Genomic DNA, 23,589 nt, shown 5'->3' with positions numbered 1-23,589 from the left:
GACGTTTCGAATTGGCCGGTTTCATTAACGAGCGATCTAACACGTAGACGATTTTCCCGTCGATTGCAGGTACTTGCAAGACACGTTACCGTTCATCGACCGTACCAGGACGGCGATATGGGGCTGGAGTTATGGTGGATACGCGACGGGCATGACGCTCGCCATGGATTATCATGGTGTCTTCAAGTGCGGCATGTCCGTGGCACCTGTAACAGATTGGGCTCTTTACGGTACGTCCAACAGAGATAATATTTTCATCCGCTTGAACGTCGAGTGCTTCATCCTTATTTTACAGTCTTTTTGTTCTTGAAATATTGGATATTCACTTCACCATGATACTTCATCAACTAAATTCTTCGTTATTTAAAATGTACAATTTGACGGTATATTATTTTATGGGCATACGGTGGCGAACGAAAGGAAGTTTATAAAATAAGAAATGTACAAAGACATCGTAATTCTACGAAATTCAATGCGTTACTCGTTAATAATCAATTTAAAAAACGATCATCGTACGACAACGATAAAAAAAATTGGTTTCGTCTCGAGCAATAAATCAACGCTTCGTAAAGATTTGTAACAGATGTTAATGCGATTTTTAATTTAATATACCTCTTCGTTTTTCAATTACTCTCGCGTAAGATTCTGCCAGTACAAAATCAATACTTATTCCAAGTATTGTTAAACACCGCTCTCTTCATACTTGATATTTTTATCGCATTTTTTTGATGGTTACTAATATAATACGTCTTACATTTATTATGACATAATATCATAGAACGTATTAACAAATTTTGGCTGGAAAAGAATGAGACACCCTGTACAGTTAAAACATTCTTGTTTGAAATATAATGATAATATGATAATCAGGATCTGTTAGATTGGAAGCTTGCCGTATAATTTGACAAATTTTAATATGTTTTGCCTTTGATATTTGATTTTCATTTTACCAACGTTGTGTTGAATATTATCTTTCATTAGCGGCACTTGGCCAATATATTTGCCATGGGATGGTAAGCGAGTATCCAGCCCGAATCTGTCCTTATTTGAACTGCAAACCAGTTAAACCTTTTGTTCGACCCTGCGAAATTTCCTCTGCTTGCCTAGTGTTCATATTCGAGGAGCGAATGTGAGTGTCTTTAAACCTGCGTAAATCTAATCTCCAAGTGTGCTTAATCCTGACAATCATCGAAATACTTGAACAATTAAACCGTGCCATTGAGATAAATCCATCGCTGCTATCAACATGATCGTTGTAAAACGAAAAGGTACAGTAACGTGACGCAAAGTATCGGTGAAATATTAGCTGAAATAAATTTGTAAAATTTCTGAAATAATTTTCAAATAGGTTACACTGTTAAAAACACTAGGAAGTTAAAAATTTGTTGAACGGAAAGAATAGGTAAGATATTAATTAAGAAAGTATAATCAGAGTTTCAAAAATAATCAGGTTCGATGAAAACACCGTGGAACGAGAAAATGTTGAAATACGATGAAAAATAAAAGTAGACGAAATAAATTGAGATAGATTATTTAACTTATCGAATGATTAAAATTGACGAAAACTACGAAACCACGAGAATATTGAAACTTACTGCGAAGAATCGGTAAAACATTATTTAAAATAGACTACCAGTGTTCTGAAAACTGATCGGTAAAAAAGAAAAGCGTCGTGAAACAAGGGAATCGTAAAAAACGACGCGAGGAACCGACGAAATATCGATCATAGCCCACTTCCAGAAACGACTCGTTGTCGAAACGATCAAGATTGCTAAAGCGTAGTGAAACGAACAAATATTGATAGACGGTGCAGAGAGCCGGTAAAATACCTTTTGACGAAACAGCAGAACGAACTGAACGCGATACACCAAGTTCACGATGATTTGCACGGTAGAAATGTAAGTACCAGGGCGAGGTAACGGAGCAGAAGGGAAAGACGAGAAGTTAGACTCGTCGACGGTTCGTTTCAGCCTCGATCGATTCAATTATTGTCAGGGTCTTGTCGCAGCCAGACTACGCTCGCGTTTCCAGATATCAGATTTATTTCTTCGACGAGGAGTCATCGTTTGGAGTCGTCCCTACCGGGACGAGCATTCGGGATGCTCGATCTTCCTCGTCGATGCACATTTTTAACGCGACCATTTCGTTTCTTTCACTCCTTCTTCCGTCAACGACGTCACCTTTATAGATATCGATTATTGATTACGTCCTTCTTCTCTCCTCTCTCCAGTTTCCTCTTCACCATTACCACTACTACAGATTGTGGATATTTATGCAAATTCTTATTTTCATGTATCTTTATTTGCAAAATCGAACCTGGACAAAAGTTTCTTTTGCCTATTAAAGATGATAGCAAATACTGTGCACTTTGGATATTTCATATGTCTTTTCTGTGCGATGTTTGCATCTTAAAATTGCCCATCAATGCATAAAAGTTCATAGTCTAAGCATTGCTGTTTGTTTTAAGTGGTCAGTTTCTTTTAGAATTTCTATGATTCTCTTTGTATTGGAATAAAAATTGGTGGATCGTCTTGCTTGCACAATTATGGAACTGTACATATATAATTACACATTGTTTTAAAAATTCCTCTTACTTGATTTCTTTTCGCACTGTCCATAAAGATATCTTTACTTCTTTTAAAATGTCCGGAATATTTTCCCAGTCGGTGATTTATTAAACTTCCTCTTACAGATATCGATTATGTCCTTATTCCTGGAAGTTTCCTTTTTATTCTAACTGCTATCACTATTATTATCGGCCTCTTTTTTAAATTGGAACAAAGATTGGCACACAATTCTGCTTGGATAATTATGGAATCATCAAAGATAAATATCAGATGGAGAAGTAATAACGTCCCTTTTACAAATAGCAATTACACTTCTTGTTCCTCCTTCCTATCTTCTTTATTATCTTCTTTTTGTTATTACTATTATTATGATCTGCTTCTTTCTCTGCTTATTTATGATCATATTTGCGATTCTTTTTCAAACGAAAATGAACGCTTCGATGATAATCGAAACTGATGGAAAAATAATGGCAGGACGAAAATAAACATTATATTCGGGTAGATATTAAATGAATTGTTTGAGATGATCAAGCGGCACATGGTTATAGCAAATATTGACGCGAGTATAATAATATAATTGCTGGAAACACGGTAATTAGCAGTTGCGGGTTAATTAAAGATCATTAACTCGATAATCTTTACGCCTGGCGTATGTACGATTAAAAAAAAAAAAATTAATGAATTCTCGTAACTCGTTCAAAATTCAATCGATACCGGGGAGCAACTCTCTCTCTCTCTCTCTCTCTCTCTCTCTCTCTGCCGTAAACATTTCCGCGGGAAGAATTTCAAGTTATATCGCCGGTTCATTTCGCTCGACCTACTTAACCAATCAAAATAAAAGCCAAAAACGAAAGAAACGAAGGGTAGAAAAAAAAAGTGAATGCTGAATGAAATTGAATTCCGTGCGAGATCGAATCGAAAACGTTCGTCGAATGGTCGTTAAACCGGAAGGGAACGGCTCCTCCGCAACAGTTTTCGCGGAAGAAAATACCGCCGCAGCCTCTCCGCGCCATAAATCATCGAGCGCGAAGGTTTTATTAAAAGAAGAGCGTTCGAAGTACACCTATTCGATTACCTTTCAAACGATTATGTTCCAAAGCTTCTTTAAACCTCCTGTTCCCATAGTTCAAATTGTGATGCAGTCGGAGAATTTTTCTTCATTTCTGGCCCGATCGATGGAAGATGAGCTTCAAGAGTTTATTTTGAGAATATTCGCTTCCTTACCTTCGCCACGAATCGAATATATAGTTTACCATATATTTCATTATTTTAGTAAAGTAGTAATGAAGTTCCAGCTGGAGAATAAATAAATTGACGAAACGATATATTAGAATTACGATAATATCGATAGTGCAATATTTCACTGCAAGTGAAACGCATGCGAAAACTCGGACATAAGAAGGGGGAAAATATTAAACACCTAATTTTTTTCAAACATAATAATTCAAATGTAAAACAGAGCAAAAGGTTTCTCGCTATTGTAACAGAAATTTACCACCCAAAAGCGACTGCGAAACGCTGCTTTAAATTTAATTAACAAGTATCGTCGATTCACCTCGTCCAAGTATTCGCTCGAAATTATTTTCTAAATTCTATTCGATACATATCGCGTTACATCGAAATGAACATTCGTTCGATATTGAAACTAAAGAAAGTATCAGATAACGAGTTATGCAGTGATATTGGATAATCGGTGCACATTGTACAGATTCGATATACACGGAACGGTTCATGGGCTTACCCTCGGACAATCTGCACGGCTACGAGCAAGGTCAACTGCTGAACAAAGTGGATAATATTAAAACGAAGATGTATTACTTGATCCATGGAACACTGGACGATAACGTGCACTACCAGCAGTCGCTGTTACTCGCCAAGGTTCTCGAGCAGAAGGATATCCTATTCAGGCAACAGGTATGGTATTCGAAAAGGATGTACGTTCGAATAATTGAATTATTACCTTTAGATCGCGCATACTCTTATTAATACGAATACAAATTTCTAGACGCATTATAAACCATTTTTGTAAACTAAAGAAATAGACATTTCTTTTCTATTTTAGTTATTTGTATCATATACATCCTTCATGTCTTTATACATTTAAGGATGATTCGCAGTAGCGATCACGTTACGGTTAAATCACGTCAAGTCAGGCATCGGACAAAATCGCTTACGCGTAATCCAGTGAGAGTATTCACAGTAAGCGTTTCGGTCAAGTCAGAGGAAAATCTCTTGATTGGTGGCTGACTTGATGTGATCTGACCGTGTACCGTACGTCTGAAGCTAAAACCTAAAGCTTTAGGTTTTCCATAAATATATACAGTGGTGAGTGTAATAAATGAAATGTTCAACTAATTACATTATAGGAAGCTTTGTTTCTATATAGCATTTGAAAATTGTATTTGTAAAAATTGGTAAATAACTAGAAATTGGCTCAAGTTAAATTCGGTATAAAAATGTTTCCTATTTATCGTTTAATAGCAGTCTGATAGTAGTCTAACAATTTTTTTCACAATATTATCCACGCGGTGGATAAGAGATATATATATATATATATAAAAAAAAAAAGGACCGAGTCGAAAACGCTCGGCACGCACCGCGTTATTTCAAACAGTTTACAGAATTATTATGCTTGGCATTCGCCTACGTGCTCCGTGGCCGACCCATGGTGTTTAACGTTCGCGATTAAAATCTACAAAGCGCGCGCGAAGTGCAGTTTATTCCGCCTGAATAAATTCCCACTGTTTCGCTTAAAGTTTAAGTTTCGTGTGATACACTTTTGTTAAAATGAGTATTACGCAACGCATGGATTCGTGCCGTTTCTAGCGCAATCGCCGCTATTTGTTCTCTCTAAATAAATAGACTCGCTACGTTATTTCATCGTACACATAAGCTTCACAAAATATTTAAAAAAAGGATCGTGTGAAAATAGATATACTGAGCCACGAAAATATTTGAACATTTACCATCGAAAAATTGTATGTCCATATTGCGTGCGTTATATAAAACATTTTGAGATTTCATTGGCCCTGTAACGAGTGTAGATTCTGTAAATAGTCATAAATTCTGTAATAAATGAAATTTAAAGCCAATCTGGGAATTTGTCTAAAAGTTGCAAGATATTTATTACAAACATATATCTAGTTAAAAAAAAAAAATTGGTATACAAAATATTTCGTAAAACACGCATGATATATTTATAAAAGAAATTATATTTTTTGCAGACCTACACGGACGAAGACCACGGGATCGCTCAGTCGCGAGCTCATCTTTATCATTCATTGGAAAACTTCTTGGACGAATGTTACGAAGCCTCATGATTGCAGCGTCGAGAAGAAACGACAATCTAGATCCTTTGCGTCACCTGCCTCACATTCCACTTGTAAATACCTTGCCACTTGTACATACTCGATGTACAATATGTAATATGAAGCGTTAGTGTAAATAATTGAAAATGAAAAATCATGAAACACATTCGATTCAAACGAAATTGCAGGCTGAAGGACGGTTCTATACAACTTCCATTTCGTGGCTAATAACGAAGGAATTTTGCCACGTATTCGAAATCAAATATAGTCGCGAATATAGACATTAATTAGTATATTTGCAAATTGTTTGAATCGAGTGTGACCATTGATTGTTGAGAAATTTACAATCGACCCGAAGAATTTTTTTAATCTATTTTTTTGGAGAGACTCGATCGTCGATTTCGATTGTCGAAGGCCTAATGGACTCGAGAATAAATTTATAGCCCCTTACGAATAAATAAACTAACGTATGAACTAACCAACGCTGCATCTTGTGAAACATCCTTGTGGAAGTAAGTTTCGTGGAACGAACGGAAAGGATGCAACGCGTCACATAATCGCCGATCACTCGGGAATTTCGAGAGTAAAACAAGTGTTTTTCTGTGAGATATATTATATTGTTAACGAACAGATGTTACGAAATATTATATAGCGAGACGAGAATTCGTACGTTTAATTACGAATTTCTAAAACATGTTCCTGTTTCTTTTCGAGCATTATATGCGAGGCAAGTGAGAATCGTATGTGAAAAGAAGTATAATCGTACTCTCTGAGGGATGTTAATGGAAGAGAAGAATGAATATCCGATTTAAATATGTTCCTTTCTGAAAGGAAGAATGTTAAAAAAAGGATATGTATTCCATGATATACCTTTGACGATGTTTAATCCTTTTTATTTCTTTTCTTTTTTGTAGCTTAGAAACTTTTGGTGATGGTACATAATTTGTTTCGTACTTGTTTTTATATTTTGCTTTTTGTGTATCTATTAACAATTTCAAGTTGCTAATATTATATATGTTTTATGTTCGACCATAATTATATTGCTTTATATTTAACATATAGCTTTATAACGATAAGAATGCGTAACTAAACGTAATTGAACAAGATTATTTAAACGTAAAGATAAATTCTTTCCCGTTGATTTTATCAATGTTAGGATAAAGAAGCCTTTCCGACACTATTCGTAGTGTAAGACTTCAATTGTGTATATAATTAAGTTGCTGGACTGGTTGTTAAAATTTCTTCGATATACGATAGCGCGCATCTATTTCTCTTTACTATTAAAGATAATATAAAACATTATTGTGACTAATAGTTAATACTTAAATCTATCCCGTAGTGTAAGCGACGTACTAACAGACTTTAAAAAAAATACCAGGATTTTATAATGAAAAGGACCACTGTAATGGTTTCAAAGACGGATTAATAGGAACTTCTTAAAACTAATTGTTAACTTTTATTCCAATGTATTGTACAAAATATGTAATCGAATATATACCATTAAAAGATACATTATTACGAAATTTCCAACCATGCGTAATTAGGGGAAAAATATAACAATAACTCAGCGTTATTACGAAAATTATTATGTGATTTCTCTCCTTACTATTATTATAAATCCGATTCATTGATATTTGTTGAGTGCATCATAAATAAAGCTCTATGTTTTATTAACACAGAGTGTTTTATGTTTTGATAATCATTTACCAATCAACTAATTAAGTGGTGTTGAATGTAAAAATTGAAATGTATAATAAAATTTTCTGTTATGAATTCTCTGTCTCTTTGAATCTGAAAATGAAATCTTCTTAAAACAGTTCCTTTTTTTCATAGAAGAAAAAAGCGTGCTTCTTAATAACACTTAAAAATACATACTTGCACTTGGTGCATGTGTAAAATACTGTCTGTCCTTCATCCGCTGATCTCAATTGCAATGTAGCATATGACATTTTATCATTTTGACATTGAGGACATTTTCTTTCAACAATTGGGCCTTCTGCTTCTTCCATTGCATCATTCTTTTCTTTTGATGAACCATAAACATTCTTTTTATTAAACTCAATAGTGTACGACATCGCCATATCTCCAAAAGCTAACCTCGAAGATCATTTATCATTTAACAACAATTTTTTACAATTACTCTTTAAGTAAATAAACAAATAAATAATTCAAATTCTCACACAGTGAGATAAGACAAATGTGGGAAAATATAAAAATAATACGTACCTTCGGGACCCCAAACCCTTTTACAAGCATAACATTTTACATTTCCTCTATCACCTAACAACGGTAGGATGGATCCACAATCAGAACAAAAGCCAGGAGTGCTTATAAAAGAACCAATATTATGCGCCATTTGAAATTAAATTAATACAAAAGTCGTAATAAAGAGACAATATAACACTAAATTAACATAACTTAAGCTGAGAAAACATTTCTGGTACAACCATGGACTATGAGATATAAGAATGGAAACTCATAACCTAAATTAAAATAGTTATCACGCATGCCTTTCTAGTATACGTATTTTCTATGCTTGTTATACACATAGAAATTACTCCAACGTTTGATAGATAAACGCCGCGCGGCGTTCCTGCGCGTGTATGTTTTGCTCGTTTACTCGATCAGAACCGGCAAAATGGACGATATAGTACTCCGAGTATCTGATCATGTTTTAGAAGTGATATTTTCCTATTTAGATCTGCACACGTTGAGAAACTGTTCTTTGGTGTGCAAACGATGGAACCGTTTCCTAAACGATGAGAACAATGACGCGTGGAGAATGCACTGCATCAGAAAACTGGCCCAAGAGGCGCTCAGTTCCGATTTATTGTCATCGGTACCTACATACAAATCGAAGCTCCGTGCATTTTATCACGCGTGGAACCCCAATGACTGCTCCCGTAATATATATATTAGACCGAATGGATTTACCATGCACAGGTAGAACCTTGGATTCTGTCATCACCGCGTGTTAATTCGTGATTTATGTTCCGATCTCGATCTCGATCTCAAATTTCCACACACAACGTTAAACCCTGTTATTTCGTTAATCGTCATATTAAAGTTGCATTTATATACTTTAACATCGAAGATTAACGAAACACACGAAAATCTGCAACAGGTTTTTCTAATAAAAATGAGTTTTTTAAAGATGTGGTCATAAAATGTAAACTTCTGATGTTAAGTGTGTTTATATATATATAAGCGATAAGTGAGTGCTTGAATCTTTACTACTTGAGTTATAGGAATCCAGTTGCTCAGAGCACAGATGCCTGTAGAGGTAAAATTGGCTTCCGGCATGGACGTCATGCCTGGGAAGTTATTTGGGAAGGTCCTTTGGGGACGGTAGCAGTAATAGGTATAGCTACGAGAGAAGCACCTTTGTTGTGTCACGGATATGTAGCATTAGTTGGCTCTGATGAGCACTCATGGGGATGGAATCTAGTGGACAACCATCTGTTACATAATGGGAATGTGCAAGGAAATTATCCTTTGCTTAACAATGCTCCAAAATACCAGGTATGTAGAATTTTGTTCATCATAACTTTTATTTAGCTAAGAGAGAACATTGTCTAAAGTATTAAACTTTATAATTAACAGGTTGGGGAAAGAATTAGAGTAATATTAGATTGTGATGATAACACATTATCTTTTGAAAGAAATTATGAATTTTTGGGAGTGGCATTTAGAGGTATTATATAATGTTGCTTTTGAACTAACAATAGATGTTTAATAGGAAAATTTGTTTTATATTAATAACAAATTAAATGCATAGGGTTGCCAGACAAAAGATTATACCCATCTGTATCTGCTGTGTATGGAAATACAGAGGTATCTATGGTGTACTTAGGACCACCTTTAGATGGCTAACACTTTACTTCTAGTAGAGACATATCCCCAGAGGCTTAATAAGGCTGTATGAAGTCTGAATGCAACATTGTTTGCATTATACCAAAATGTCTACTATGAAGTAGAACAAGCACACAAATGAAGTGTATGATATCTTTTAAGAGAGATGTGTGCCTGTTCATTCAGTCAATATCATTGTAAATAGTATTAGCATTCCATTTCAATCGATAAATTCATGATAGTGCTTTATACAATGCTAACAGTTATAAGTTACTCAATAAGCAACATCCATAAGTTTCACTTGAAATCATACATTCGCTAATAGCTAGCGGTCTGTGCGTTTGATAATGAAATTTCTCGTCTAAATTTCACAATTGAAAGTATCTTTATACGAGAATGTTGTTACGTATAACGGATTTCGAAATAATCATGTAAAGATATTCTTAAATTAGGCGATTTGTGAGAAAGAAGTTCCTCTGCAAAGAAAATATGAATATTCTTCCAGCGGACATGAATCGGAATTATTTTGCTATTTTGAGTTCTTTTCAAATCATGTAGATCGCAACTTTTTAGTTGATATTTCTGTACAGAGAAATAAGTATTATTCTTTACTCTTCCATGTAATATTAATACTCGAGTCCTTGTATAAATATATGATTTATATGAACCTTATAAGATTCACTCATCTGCCAAAGGAATGGCGAAATCTTATTTGTTTATAAAATAGTCATATATTGCGATAATTAGCTTATTTCTATCACTATTAACGAGTCTACCACTAACAGTATAATTTTGCGAGGACTGTGAGAGTAACAACTGTGATTCGTCTGCATTTTATTAGTGTATTCGTTTTTTTCAACGATGTTTGCATAAGTATTTTATTTATTTATTTATGGCTGTTAAAATATTTCATATTTAGAAGTCAAAACATTAAGGCCCTTTCTTATGAAACATTTATTACGCTTCGCCTTTTTTATTATATATATGTAGATATTTATATATGATTTAAATTAATATTTATTTTCTAATGGTAAGAAACGAATTTTTTAAAATATCGATACAACTCAAGCAGCGAAATTGTCAAACAAATCGAAGATAACTTCGAAATTACAGTATACAGGGTGTTCCAGTTAAAGTGTTCATAGCTGCTTTATTTGTCAATGTATAAAGCAATGTCGTAAATTGTAAAATATATCACGGTAGTAAAATTCCGATCGATTTGTATGATAATTAATCATTTTCTTTTTTAAGTAGGCAACACTAGAAAACAAAACTAGTACCTGTCGAATTTATCTATGCAATATCATAGTCGGACTGATTTTTTTATTCTTTACGAGAATTTCGTTCTTGCATTATGGTATACTGTGTACAATATAGATTTGTGTATACAGTTTTATTCAGTTGCGAAATCATCATGTATGTATAATCGTGGTGTAAAGTTCAACGATCACTATTGTGATTGATGCACAACAGATCTTACATAAATTAATGTAATCGACATTTCGATTCGCTTACGCATTTAGTGTAAGAAAATCATGTGTCGACTATGGGTGAAAGTTGTACATTATGCTCTTTGAAATGTATTTATAAATAGTAATTAATCATCGACGCCGACGATCGACGCTAGAACTTCAAAAAATATTTCATGAGTATGATGGCGAGTAAGGATGATTTTTTAATGTACATATTTATTATTGTCATTACGTTTGTTACGTGTAGCTTCGGTAAAATTAGGTTTTTCTAAACTTTTGTACAGAATTGTGTACATATAATAGCGATCATGGATGTATGAGGGAAAAATAAACCTTGTTTCGTATGTGCCCAATGGTTTCATTCGCATAAATAATAGACATTGCGGGTCACGGACTGATTTAGAACTAATACCTCTCTCGATCGATAATCGATCCAGTCAGGTCTCCATGAAAAGAAGCATATTCTCGTTTAGAAAATGCGAAAAGTAATATAAGTTACTTCGAATACGAACTACCAATATTACACGTGGAGTATAGTGGTGCCTTATTACAATTCTTTCGATGTAATCTCGATGTGGCTACGATAATACAATGATAGCATTAAGTATTTCAATTTTAATCGACATCAACCCGTTGAAACAATTCGGATCATTGATAAAAAAGAACAAAATGCATCGTTTTGTAAATACACGTGTTACACGCGCATCATGTAACCATATTCGCGAAACCATTCTGTACAAACGTTTAGAGGAAATGTGAATTAGTCGTGGTACGATTAAGCTTGGAACACCGGTATACTTGCACGTATATCAGAAGTACGAGAGTTAAAAAAAAAAAAAAAAAGAATGTACATCGCTCTGTAAATAAATTATTTTATTTTAATGCTTTAATGTTTGTATTGTTGCATACCACGAATCATAATGGCTGAGAAATCTTAACGCTTCTCTTCTAAAAGAGAGATAGAACAAGGGGTGTTTCATGTCATGATTTCTCTTTTATTTAATCCAGTTATACAATAGATACTTCGTACAAACCTTTTTCACTTCATATCCCGTACAATTTAACATGATTTTAATATTATAATTCAGGATCAAATGTAATGTTTCTTTCATCCCTTGTTCTCTGGGGAACCTCCAGGTTTAGTACCTTTGCAACAAGTTTATTACTGTTATGAAAATGACGCTTTCCATGGCTTACAAAAATATAACGCCAATTTGTTGTACATTTCATTTCTATTACTGTGCAACTTATAAATAAGTATTAACTTAGTTATATATATATTAAAGATTCAATGTTACCATGTTACCATGAATGTTACCACGAAAGAAAATATTTAATTGAATTCAACTTTCTTTGGTGTATTAAAACATTGAATCTTACATATATGCGATTCTCATCACGAGTGCTTATTCGAATGTAAGAGAAATGACAGAGGTGTAAATTTGAAGAGATATAACTGTACATACATAATGCCTCCTGTACATAATACATATTATAATTTCTTTTTACTAAACCTATTAGGAAACACTGTGACTCATAGCATTTATCTTAACTGATATACATTCATAGCACATTTGTGATTCGTCATTGGACTTGTAGAGTAAATATAAGTTAAATATTTCTTGTTGCACAGCATCATTCCAATGACTGTTAATATTATGAAATTTTAATTCATATTACGAAACAATCACTGTTATAAAAGTTCTTTTTTTTTTTGTTGTTGTGATAGTCTATCGAAAATAAAAATTAAAATTTTCATAGACCTTTGTAATTGCAAATTAGATATAAATATTCGGTTTTGAATAAAATGTAAATAATATTAAGATTTCGTGTATATCCTTTCGTGTGGAACTCTATCAATGGCATTATGAATAGATTGGAATCTTTATTTGCAATTTTTCGCTTGTACACAATGTTTTTCCGTGATTACGTTTATTTTCCACACAAAAGAATTAGTTGATAAAAAGTGCGCACGATTAAAAATTGTAATCGAAAACGTCAAAATATCTCATTTTTACAATAACATTTTCTTTCATTTTAAAATAGTAATATAGCAACGCACTCACAAAATTCGAAATGGATATATTTTTTAATTTAAAAATTTTAACAAACCAAATTTGGGACCGGAAAGAAGTGTTCTTCATTATTAGGCCATAAGAGTTATAAATACTTTCTAAAATTTATTCTATGAATTCATTATTTCATTATTATGAGCAAATGTTTGTTTTATAACTAATAGTTGAAGATTTGATAATTCGACAAAAATATGATAATGTTATTTAAATAGCGAATATTATAATAATAAAATTGCTACTTATATATGTACATACAGGAATTATAAAACAATTTATTGATGCTTATTTGAATTTTATATTGTTCCATATAAATTTTCATACAGATATTTGCTATATGTTTTAAAATACTTTAAATGAAAACTTTTGAAACTTTTGAATGAATTGTTGCATGAGAAAATGTATTGTAATAAATAAAACTTTTGGCAGTTGGTATACATAAAATCATTGCAACACTATTTTTATGGATTGATAATATGGAATGAGTTGGGTAACTAAATCTAAATATTTTATTACATGCACTCTATTAACACAATTTATCACATGTGTTTAAAATGGATAAGCAGTGCTTTTATTAATTATTAGTATATTCATATTTCATTTTGTATCACATGATGTAATTAATCATTACATATGTATATCACAATAAATTTCCTTTATCGTAATTGGAATAGGGATGAATTTAATAAGGAATGAAAATCATTCTATAAAAATAATAAGATACTGAAATATATAAATACATACATTAAGATTATGTTTAAAACTTAAAATAAATAAATCACACAATTCATTGGTATACTCCTTTTCTAATTACAACAGGTACTGTACATTATTTTAAGCATTAAGATAATGTTATATTTAAGCTCAATGAAGAAAAAAGTGAGTCTTTAACTACTCCAAAAAAAAATAGCATGCATGACAAGCTCTATATAACGATAATCTATAGAGATAATATATCTAGAAATATTTAGTTACGGATTACTTCAAACTGAAACTGAAAAATCATCACATAAAAAAAATATAGCGTATGAAATAACATTAATCGCTGCATTGTTAAACATTAATCGCTACATTGTTAAACATAAATGCTGCATTTTTAAATAGGAAATGTTTTACAAATAACATTCCTAATCACAGATGCATCAAAAATGCAAGACCATCAGATTCTCCTAATCTGTCGTAAGATAATTCGCGGACTCTCCTTCCGCTAAATGGAAAAAATGTGCTACACGGCAATGGTAGCACCTATTTAAAGTTCGTTACGGACTCATATTTGAGATTTATAAATTCCTAATTACTACTATAACTTGCCCTGCACTGTTCCTATTCACCATAATCACACATACAGTGCGAAAAAATAACTACAAATTTGTTTATTTGGGAAAAGGATCATCAATCTTTACAGGTAGTGACTGTACAATTACGAATTCATAAATGACAAACACAAAATGTCTCGTGTTCATTTCATTATTAACATATAAACTTATCCATTTTCCTAAATCAAGTACTCACTGAATTGCAGCAGAAATTATGAATTACGAAATATTGATTTAATTTACGTGAGTATGTCCATTTCCTGAAGTATTTGTATCTTCATATAACTTCTCATTATCATTCACTTTATTGTTTTTTGCAAGTACGCAATCGAGCGTCGGTTTTACTCTAGTTGGCGGAAACTTCGTTAATAAGAAATTCGACGTGAAGCTGAATAACTTGGATAACAATGGGCACAGTAATCCTTGATGAATAAATGTCCATACCCGATAATATTGACCTTCAAAAGGGTCAAGAATAGCTGCACATAACATATGACTAAGGTTCACTTGTATTGGCTAAAAAATGGAATGTTGGAACATTAGAATGAATTGAAACACAGAATATGTGTTAGTATGAAATAACACAAACCAAAGCAATGGCTTGGATAACCCAGAAATGATAAGCTAAATTTATTCCATAACTGAAAACAGACCAGCTCATGTCTGATAGAGGTTCCACATTATACACACCTAAACACAAAAATTAGGATAGTGTTACATAACGAATTTTGTCACATGATTTTCAAATTAATAAGAGAAAATTAATTGTAACCACCTCCGATCCTCAGTAAGTAATATGGTATCACTACCATTAAACCATGCTGAATATAGTACATTGCTTTATCAGCAAATATCTGAAAGAATTATATCACTGTTAATTTGGGCCATTAAATTATACATTTCTTAGTGAAACATGATAATTTACTCTGCGAGATTCTGTCTCTGGGAATAAATATGCTAAAAGTGGTCCATTCAAAAAGTTCAAATGTATCCTGAAGATAGCTGTGACTGTAGGACTAGGATCTGCTGCCAGTAAATACAACTATATTACAAAAAAGGCAATAATTGTAAACAAGTACAAATAAAATGTATACATTCCTTATTCAAATGGTTTTGTCAATTTTACCTGTACAGCTGTGGTTATATGGCAAGGGTTTAATATATATACAACTGTCCTGCTGGTAAACTTAAAACCAATTTCCATTCCTAGTACTAATGACATAATAATTAATAATACTCTTCTACCAACACAATCATGATTTACATATGATACTTTGGTTGGCAACTTAATTCGTCTATAGCCCCAAACAAGGAAGGTTATTATGAATATTGAGATGATCAATGTTTCAATGATTCTTCGCTTTGGACTTAGGTAATATGCACATTCTGGTCCCACATTGCGTGGTATTGAAGCATTAACACCATCGTATGCCCATTCGAACATTGCTATGGATTCTTTTTGTAAATCTGAAATGAAAAACATGATAGAATTTAATAGTCCAAGCACAGATTGGATCACTTTCATACCTGCACTATCCGCAATGACGAATTTCAGACTATGACACTCAAAATTTGTCTAATTTGCCAGTCAGAATGCTTCACTAGGAACTATGATTTGCATTTTAATGTTTCTAACTGAATTGTTAGACAAGCAGAATCATTCACGTAATAAAATCCCACGTTTGAGTGTCATATCGGAAAATGTAATTATCGATTCATCAAAACGAAGAAGGGTCTTTAAATAGAAAAATCATAGAACTGAACGTACGTAACTTCACTGATCCTACGTCTTACTAAACTGGGAAATAGTGCAAAAGACTTGGAACTGATATGTACATGTAATAAGATTCATTAAATATAAACAAGCATTATACTTTACACCGCGTATTTGCTATTAAAGAACACTATCGGAAGTATTGAAGCCCCTGTTACCATTTTCGAGTAATTTTTAATGTTACCGACTCAGTAGAAAATAAGATTACTACATAATTGTACATATGATGCTTAATAGATGGCACCATAACGTTCTACCAGTGATCAATTTCATTTTTAATAAGTGCATACAAAAATAGATTCGAGACAGGCCTAAATGCAGTTACTTCGTCAACAATTAAAAACTTCATTTCTATAAGTCTGTGATAAGAGTAAATGCATTTTTGTGTCACACATTTTAAGTGACCATCAACCTTTAGTCGGTAAGAGTCACTATCCCGGCGCTTCCCAGAAAAGCGGGAGGATGTCTATCAGGATTTTCCTACGTCAAAAAAAGGAAAAAAGAAAAAAAATATGGCCTACGTATATCGATTTCATAAGTAATTAAAAGCAAACCGTATGCATCCCATGATGCCTTTGCGATATTCCACGGTGTCCTGCGACGTCCTTGCGAATTCCACAGTGGCTCACGGTATCCTACGCTGTCCCACGATGTTTTACGGTATCTCATGGTGTCCGACGGTATCCCATGGTGTCCCACGGTATCCCACAGTGTCACTCGGTGTCCGACGGTGCCCAACGGAGCAGCCCAGTCTGGATCATCCAAAATTCTGTTCGTGGCATTTGGAGATCCAAACCGGACTGGTGCGTAGTTCTTAGCTTGATATCGTTTTCCAAACATTAATCAACTGATTAATTATTGGAAAATGATGCCAATTACCAGGTCCCACCACGCGGAGGTGACTACGCAAGAGACCCGCCCATGGGTTACTTAAAATTACACAACGATCTCGACATTCAACCTATTGGCAGAATGTCGAGTTCCGATTCTACTTGACCATGGGCCTGCGTAAAGAAATAGTTGTTTCGTAGCCTGCGAAACACATATCTCCAACGCAGCGCTTACATAAATCTTTACAAACTTAAAACAACATACATAACACAACATCTATCTCCCACACAAAGATTACATCGATCAGTACAAATATTGTACAATAATTGGCATCCCTATTGGCATCATTCGGTATCAAAGACACATTTGTCTAACTTGGAACGAATGAAAGGAAATGAAGCTAACGAACGAACTAACAAACTTACGCGACGTACCCCCGTGCACCGGATAACCCGAAGGATTAGCGGAAAGCCCAAGTATTGACCATAACTCGATTCCTGTTTCGCCGTTCGAAACTTATACGAGTCGCGGTCGATGGCGCCGACCGATGATGCCAGTGATCCGCTGGTGATCCAGCCGTGGATCCAGCACATAGGCCGGCAACTTAACACACTCCAACTGAACATGTGGAACCCGGGGAGGGGCCGCTGAACAGGATTACCAAGGCATAGGCCTCAACTGAACAGTGGGGCCCACCCCCGCGGGCCCGAACAGGATTACGGAGGACGTGAAATTACAGGTCCCTGCCCGAGTACCGAAGTACCAATCGGACGGGAGTGCAGATCCACGACTGAATCCCCAACAGATTCGCAAGCATCAGCGGCGCGACGACAACTCCCGCGATCCGGTGCGAACGTCGAGCAGTCGTCGAGCAGTCACCAAGACTGAGGTGTGCTTGGGCCGCCTTACGAATCCAAAGAGTTGTCCAGTGCATGTTGATCCGCACGTACCCGGAATACGCACGAGCGAGTACGTCACGCGACAGTTTGAAAGATCTGAGCGATCGCGAACCGACAAATCGCGGAAACAATTTTTCGTTCCAAGATGGATAAGTATCGTTGTACAGAATGAGCTCACAATGCAGTTAACAGAGGTATCTATCTTATGATTAATTAAGGCTAAAAAGCACGCATTCCACGGTGTCCCCCGGAGTTCCGCGGTGTGCAACGGTGTTCCATGTTGTCCCACGGTGTCCAACGTCGTCCAACGTTGTCCAACGGTGTCCAACGGTGTCCAACGTCGTCCAACGGTGTCCAACGGCGTCCAACGGCGTCCAACGGCGTCCAACGGTGTCCAACGATGTCCAACGATGTCCAACGGTGTCCAACGATGTCCAACGGTGTCCAACGATGTCCAACGGTGTCCAACGATGTCCAACGGTGTCCCGCGATATCCCACGTGGCAGTCCAGTCCAGATCATCCAAAATTCATTTGGCGGCATTTGGAGATCCAAACCGAACTGGTGCGTAGTTCTTAGCTTGGCATCGCTTTCCAGAGATTAATCAAGTGATTAAATTTTGGAAAACGATGCCAATTACCAAGTCTCACCACGCGGAGGTGACTACGCAAGAGACCCGCCCACGGGTTATTTAACATTATACATCAATCTCGACATTCAACCTAGTGGCAGAATGTCGAGTTCCGACTCTACTTGACCATGGGCCTGCGTAAAGAAATAGTTGTTTCGTAGTCTGCGAAACACATATCTCCAACGCAGCGCTTACATAAATCTTTACAAACTTAAAACAACATACATAACACAACATCTATCTCCCACACAAAGATTACATCGATCAGTACAAATATTGTACAATAATTGGCATCCCTACTGGCATCATTCGGTATCAAAGACACATTTGTCTAACTTGGAACGAATGAAAGGAAATGAAGCTAACGAACGAACTAACAAACTTACGCGACGTACCCCCGTGCACCGGATAACCCGAAGGATTAGCGGAAAGCCCAAGTATTGACCATAACTCGATTCCTGTTTCGCCGTTCGAAACTTATACGAGTCGCGGTCGATGGCGCCGACCGATGATGCCAGTGATCCGCTGGTGATCCAGCCGTGGATCCAGCACATAGGCCGGCAACTTAACACACTCCAACTGAACATGTGGAACCCGGGGAGGGGCCGCTGAACAGGATTACCAAGGCATAGGCCTCAACTGAACAGTGGGGCCCACCCCCGCGGGCCCGAACAGGATTACGGAGGACGTGAAATTACAGGTCCCTGCCCGAGTACCGAAGTACCAATCGGACGGGAGTGCAGATCCACGACTGAATCCCCAACAGATTCGCAAGCATCAGCGGCGCGACGACAACTCCCGCGATCCGGTGCGAACGTCGAGCAGTCGTCGAGCAGTCACCAAGACTGAGGTGTGCTTGGGCCGCCTTACGAATCCAAAGAGTTGTCCAGTGCACGTTGACCCGCACGTACCCGGAATACGCACGAGCGAGTACGTCACGCGACAGATTGAAAGATCTGAGCGATCGCGAACCGACAAATCGCGGAAACAATTTTTCGTTCCAAGATGGATAAGTATCGTTGTGCAGAATGAGCTCACAATGCACTTAACATAGATATCTATCTTACGATTAATTAAGGCTAAAACGCACGCATTCCAAGGTATCCAACGTCGTCCAACGTCGTCCAACGTCGTCCAACGTCGTCCAACGTCGTCCAACGTCGTCCAACGTCGTCCAACGTCGTCCAACGGTGTCCAACGGTGTCCCACGGTGCAGCCCAGTCTGGATCATCCAAAATTCTGTTCACGGCATTTGGAGATCCAAACCGGACTGGTGCGTAGTTCTTAGCTTGGTATCGTTTTCCAAAGATTAATCAACGGATTAATTTTTTGGAAAAAGAAGCCAATTACCAGGTCTCACCACGTGGAGGTGACTACGCAAGAGACCCGCCCATGGGTTATTTAACTTTATACATCGATCTCAATATTCAACCTATTGGCAGAATGTCGAGTACCGTCTCTACTTGACCATGGGCCTGCGTAAAGAAATAGTTGTTTCGTACCCTAACTGCGAAACACATATCTCCAACGCAGCGCTTACATGAATCTTTACAAACGTGGAGCAAAGCATACATACCGCCACAGCTATCTCCCACACAAAGATTACATCGATCAGTACAAATATTGTACAATAATTGGCATCCCTACTGGCATCATTCGGTATCAAAGACACATTTGTCTAACTTGGAACGAGTGAAAGGAAATGAAGCTAACGAACGAACTAACAAACTTACGCGACGTACCCCCGTGCACCGGATAACCCGAAGGATTAGCGGAAAGCCCAAGTATTGACCATAACTCGATTCCTGTTTCGCCGTTCGAAACTTATACGAGTCGCGGTCGATGGCGCCGACCGATGATGCCAGTGATCCGCTGGTGATCCAGCCGTGGATCCAGCACATAGGCCGGCAACTTAACACACTCCAACTGAACATGTGGAACCCGGGGAGGGGCCGCTGAACAGGATTACCAAGGCATAGGCCTCAACTGAACAGTGGGGCCCACCCCCGCGGGCCCGAACAGGATTACGGAGGACGTGAAATTACAGGTCCCTGCCCGAGTACCGAAGTACCAATCGGACGGGAGTGCAGATCCACGACTGAATCCCCAACAGATTCGCAAGCATCAGCGGCGCGACGACAACTCCCGCGATCCGTTGCGAACGTCGAGCAGTCGTCGGGCAGTCACCAAGACTGAGGTGTGCTTGGGCCGCCTTGCGAATCCAAAGAGTTGTCCACTGCACGTTGACCCGCACGTACCCGGAATACGCACGAGCGAGTACGTCACGCGACAGTTTGAAACAACTGAGCGATCGCAAATCGTCAAATCGCGGGTACAATTTTTCGTTCCAAGATGGATAAGTATCGTTGTACAGAATGAGCTCACAATGCACTGTACATAGGTATCTACTTTACGATTAATTAAGCCTAAAACGCACGCATTCTACGGTGTCGCCCGGTGTCCAACGATATCCAACGATGTCCAACGATGTCCAACGAAGTCCAACGATGTCCAACGATGTCCAACGGTGTCCAACGGTGTCCAACGGTGTCCAACGATGTCCAACGGTGTCCAACGGCGTCCAACGATGTCCAACGATGTCCAACGTCGTCCAACGGTGTCCAACGTCGTCCAACGGTGTCCAACGATGTCCAACGATGTCCAACGTCGTCCAACGGTGTCCAACGATGTCCAACGGTGTCCAACGATGTCCAACGATGTCCAACGGTGCCCAACGGTGTCCAACGATGTCCAACGTCGTCCAACGGTGTCCAACGGTGTCCAACGATGTCCAACGGTGTCCCGCGATATCCCACGTGGCAGTCCAGTCCAGATCATCCAAAATTCATTTGGCGGCATTTGGAGATCCAAACCGGACTGGTGCGTAGTTCTTAGCTTGGTATCGTTTTCCAAAGATTAATCAACGGATTAATTTTTTGGAAAAAGAAGCCAATTACCAGGTCTCACCACGAGGAGGTGACTACGCAAGAGACCCGCCCATGGGTTATTTAACATTATACATCAATCTCGACATTCAACCTAGTGGCAGAATGTCGAGTTCCGACTCTACTTGACCATGGGCCTGCGTAAAGAAATAGTTGTTTCGTAGCCTGCGAAAAACATATCTCCAACGCAGCGCTTACATAGATCTTTACAAACTTAAAACAACATACATAACACAACATCTATCTCCCACACAAAGATTACATCGATCAGTACAAATATTGTACAATAATTGGCATCCCTACTGGCATCATTCGGTATCAAAGACACATTTGTCTAACTTGGAACGAATGAAAGGAAATGAAGCTAACGAACGAACTAACTAACTTACGCGACGTACCCCCGTGCACCGGATAACCCGAAGGATTAGCGGAAAGCCCAAGTATTGACCATAACTCGATTCCTGTTTCGCCGTTCGAAACTTATACGAGTCGCGGTCGATAGCGCCGACCGATGATGCCAGTGATCCGCTGGTGATCCAGCCGTGGATCCAGCACATAGGCCGGCAACTTAACACACTCCAACTGAACATGTGGAACCCGGGGAGGGGCCGCTGAACAGGATTACCAAGGCATAGGCCTCAACTGAACAGTGGGGCCCACCCCCGCGGGCCCGAACAGGATTACGGAGGACGTGAAATTACAGGTCCCTGCCCGAGTACCGAAGTACCAATCGGACAGGAGTGCAGATCCACGACTGAATCCCCAACAGATTCGCAAGCATCAGCGGCGCGACGACAACTCCCGCGATCCGGTGCGAACGTCGAGCAGTCGTCGAGCAGTCACCAAGACTGAGGTGTGCTTGGGCCGCCTTACGAATCCAAAGAGTTGTCCAGTGCACGTTGACCCGCACGTACCCGGAATACGCACGAGCGAGTACGTCACGCGACAGATTGAAAGATCTGAGCGATCGCGAACCGACAAATCGCGGAAACAATTTTTCGTTCCAAGATGGATAAGTATCGTTGTGCAGAATGAGCTCACAATGCACTTAACATAGATATCTATCTTACGATTAATTAAGGCTAAAACGCACGCATTCCAAGGTATCCAACGTCGTCCAACGTCGTCCAACGTCGTCCAACGTCGTCCAACGTCGTCCAACGTCGTCCAACGTCGTCCAACGGTGTCCAACGGTGTCCCACGGTGCAGCCCAGTCTGGATCATCCAAAATTCTGTTCACGGCATTTGGAGATCCAAACCGGACTGGTGCGTAGTTCTTAGCTTGGTATCGTTTTCCAAAGATTAATCAACGGATTAATTTTTTGGAAAAAGAAGCCAATTACCAGGTCTCACCACGTGGAGGTGACTACGCAAGAGACCCGCCCATGGGTTATTTAACTTTATACATCGATCTCAATATTCAACCTATTGGCAGAATGTCGAGTACCGTCTCTACTTGACCATGGGCCTGCGTAAAGAAATAGTTGTTTCGTACCCTAACTGCGAAACACATATCTCCAACGCAGCGCTTACATGAATCTTTACAAACGTGGAGCAAAGCATACATACCGCCACAGCTATCTCCCACATACCGATTACATAGATCAGTACAAATATTGTACAATAATTGGCATCCCTACTGGCATCATTCGGTATCAAAGACACATTTGTCTAACTTGGAACGAGTGAAAGGAAATGAAGCTAACGAACGAACTAACAAACTTACGCGACGTACCCCCGTGCACCGGATAACCCGAAGGATTAGCGGAAAGCCCAAGTATTGACCATAACTCGATTCCTGTTTCGCCGTTCGAAACTTATACGAGTCGCGGTCGATGGCGCCGACCGATGATGCCAGTGATCCGCTGGTGATCCAGCCGTGGATCCAGCACATAGGCCGGCAACTTAACACACTCCAACTGA

General features: G+C 37.8%; 4 protein-coding genes across 12 annotated transcripts in view; 2 read left to right on the top strand and 2 right to left on the bottom strand.

Moving 5' to 3' along the window:
- The window catches only part of LOC126925044 (venom dipeptidyl peptidase 4), a 512,928-nt gene that overhangs the window by 291,899 nt on the left and 197,440 nt on the right, over positions 1 to 23,589 (top strand). For 6 of the 7 annotated variants that reach the window (XM_050740202.1, XM_050740200.1, XM_050740199.1 and 3 more), the window contains 3 exons: positions 70 to 230; positions 4,276 to 4,481; positions 5,792 to 7,549. In XM_050740202.1, the coding sequence (XP_050596159.1) occupies positions 70 to 230; positions 4,276 to 4,481; positions 5,792 to 5,887 (463 nt within the window). In that variant the 3' untranslated portion in view covers positions 5,888 to 7,549. Of the gene's footprint in view, positions 1 to 69; positions 231 to 4,275; positions 4,482 to 5,791; positions 7,550 to 23,589 lie in introns of those variants that run through there. The other variant, XM_050740197.1, reaches the window with a different exon arrangement.
- LOC126925062 (DNA-directed RNA polymerase I subunit RPA12) lies at positions 7,309 to 8,343 on the bottom strand. The gene is made up of 3 exons (XM_050740235.1): positions 8,102 to 8,343; positions 7,751 to 7,967; positions 7,309 to 7,666 (listed from the first exon to the last, which is right to left on the bottom strand). Exons 1-3 carry the CDS (start codon positions 8,229 to 8,231, stop codon positions 7,642 to 7,644), a joined length of 372 nt encoding a protein of 123 aa, XP_050596192.1. The 5' UTR covers positions 8,232 to 8,343; the 3' UTR covers positions 7,309 to 7,641.
- LOC126925058 (F-box/SPRY domain-containing protein 1) lies at positions 8,415 to 12,089 on the top strand. Of its 2 annotated transcripts, none has more exons than XM_050740231.1 (4): positions 8,415 to 8,818; positions 9,124 to 9,397; positions 9,479 to 9,569; positions 9,654 to 12,089. In XM_050740231.1, the coding sequence occupies exons 1-4, from the start codon at positions 8,514 to 8,516 to the stop codon at positions 9,746 to 9,748; spliced, it is 765 nt and encodes a 254-aa protein (XP_050596188.1). In that variant the 5' UTR covers positions 8,415 to 8,513; the 3' UTR covers positions 9,749 to 12,089. The 2 variants fall into 2 exon arrangements, with proteins under 2 accessions (XP_050596188.1, XP_050596187.1); XM_050740230.1 differs by having other exon boundaries at positions 9,118 to 9,397.
- On the bottom strand, positions 13,816 to 16,540 carry LOC126925055 (transmembrane protein 164). Of its 2 annotated transcripts, none has more exons than XM_050740223.1 (6): positions 16,115 to 16,540; positions 15,714 to 16,054; positions 15,513 to 15,629; positions 15,363 to 15,441; positions 15,177 to 15,277; positions 13,816 to 15,103 (listed from the first exon to the last, which is right to left on the bottom strand). In XM_050740223.1, exons 2-6 carry the CDS (start codon positions 16,029 to 16,031, stop codon positions 14,822 to 14,824), a joined length of 897 nt encoding a protein of 298 aa, XP_050596180.1. In that variant the 5' UTR covers positions 16,032 to 16,054; positions 16,115 to 16,540; the 3' UTR covers positions 13,816 to 14,821. The 2 variants fall into 2 exon arrangements, with proteins under 2 accessions (XP_050596180.1, XP_050596181.1); XM_050740224.1 differs by having other exon boundaries at positions 16,356 to 16,540.

This window comes from Bombus affinis, chromosome 15 (genome assembly GCF_024516045.1).
Source record: "Bombus affinis isolate iyBomAffi1 chromosome 15, iyBomAffi1.2, whole genome shotgun sequence".
Taxonomy (NCBI): domain Eukaryota; kingdom Metazoa; phylum Arthropoda; class Insecta; order Hymenoptera; family Apidae; genus Bombus; species Bombus affinis.
Note: the sequence above shows the minus strand (reverse complement) of the source record. Positions and strands in the feature narration are given on the sequence as shown.

Bases quoted from the DNA above. Each gene is read 5' to 3' on its own strand.
- LOC126925058 (XM_050740230.1), top strand. From the start codon at position 8,514: ATGGACGATATAGTACTCCGAGTATCTGATCATGTTTTAGAAGTGATA. The intron at 8,819-9,117 runs GTAGAACCTTGG...TTACTACTTGAG, and splicing joins AATGGATTTACCATGCACAG to TTATAGGAATCCAGTTGCTC. The intron at 9,570-9,653 runs GTATTATATAAT...TTAAATGCATAG, and splicing joins TTTGGGAGTGGCATTTAGAG to GGTTGCCAGACAAAAGATTA.
- LOC126925062 (XM_050740235.1), bottom strand. From the start codon at position 8,231: ATGGCGCATAATATTGGTTCTTTTATAAGCACTCCTGGCTTTTGTTCT. The intron at 7,968-8,101 runs GTACGTATTATT...CTTCGAGGTTAG, and splicing joins AAGGGTTTGGGGTCCCGAAG to CTTTTGGAGATATGGCGATG. The intron at 7,667-7,750 runs GTATGTATTTTT...TTTCATTTTCAG, and splicing joins TACACATGCACCAAGTGCAA to ATTCAAAGAGACAGAGAATT.
- LOC126925055 (XM_050740223.1), bottom strand. From the start codon at position 16,031: ATGTTCGAATGGGCATACGATGGTGTTAATGCTTCAATACCACGCAAT. The intron at 15,630-15,713 runs GTAAAATTGACA...TTTGTAATATAG, and splicing joins ATATAACCACAGCTGTACAG to TTGTATTTACTGGCAGCAGA. The intron at 15,104-15,176 runs GTTTGTGTTATT...TCCATTTTTTAG, and splicing joins TTATCCAAGCCATTGCTTTG to CCAATACAAGTGAACCTTAG.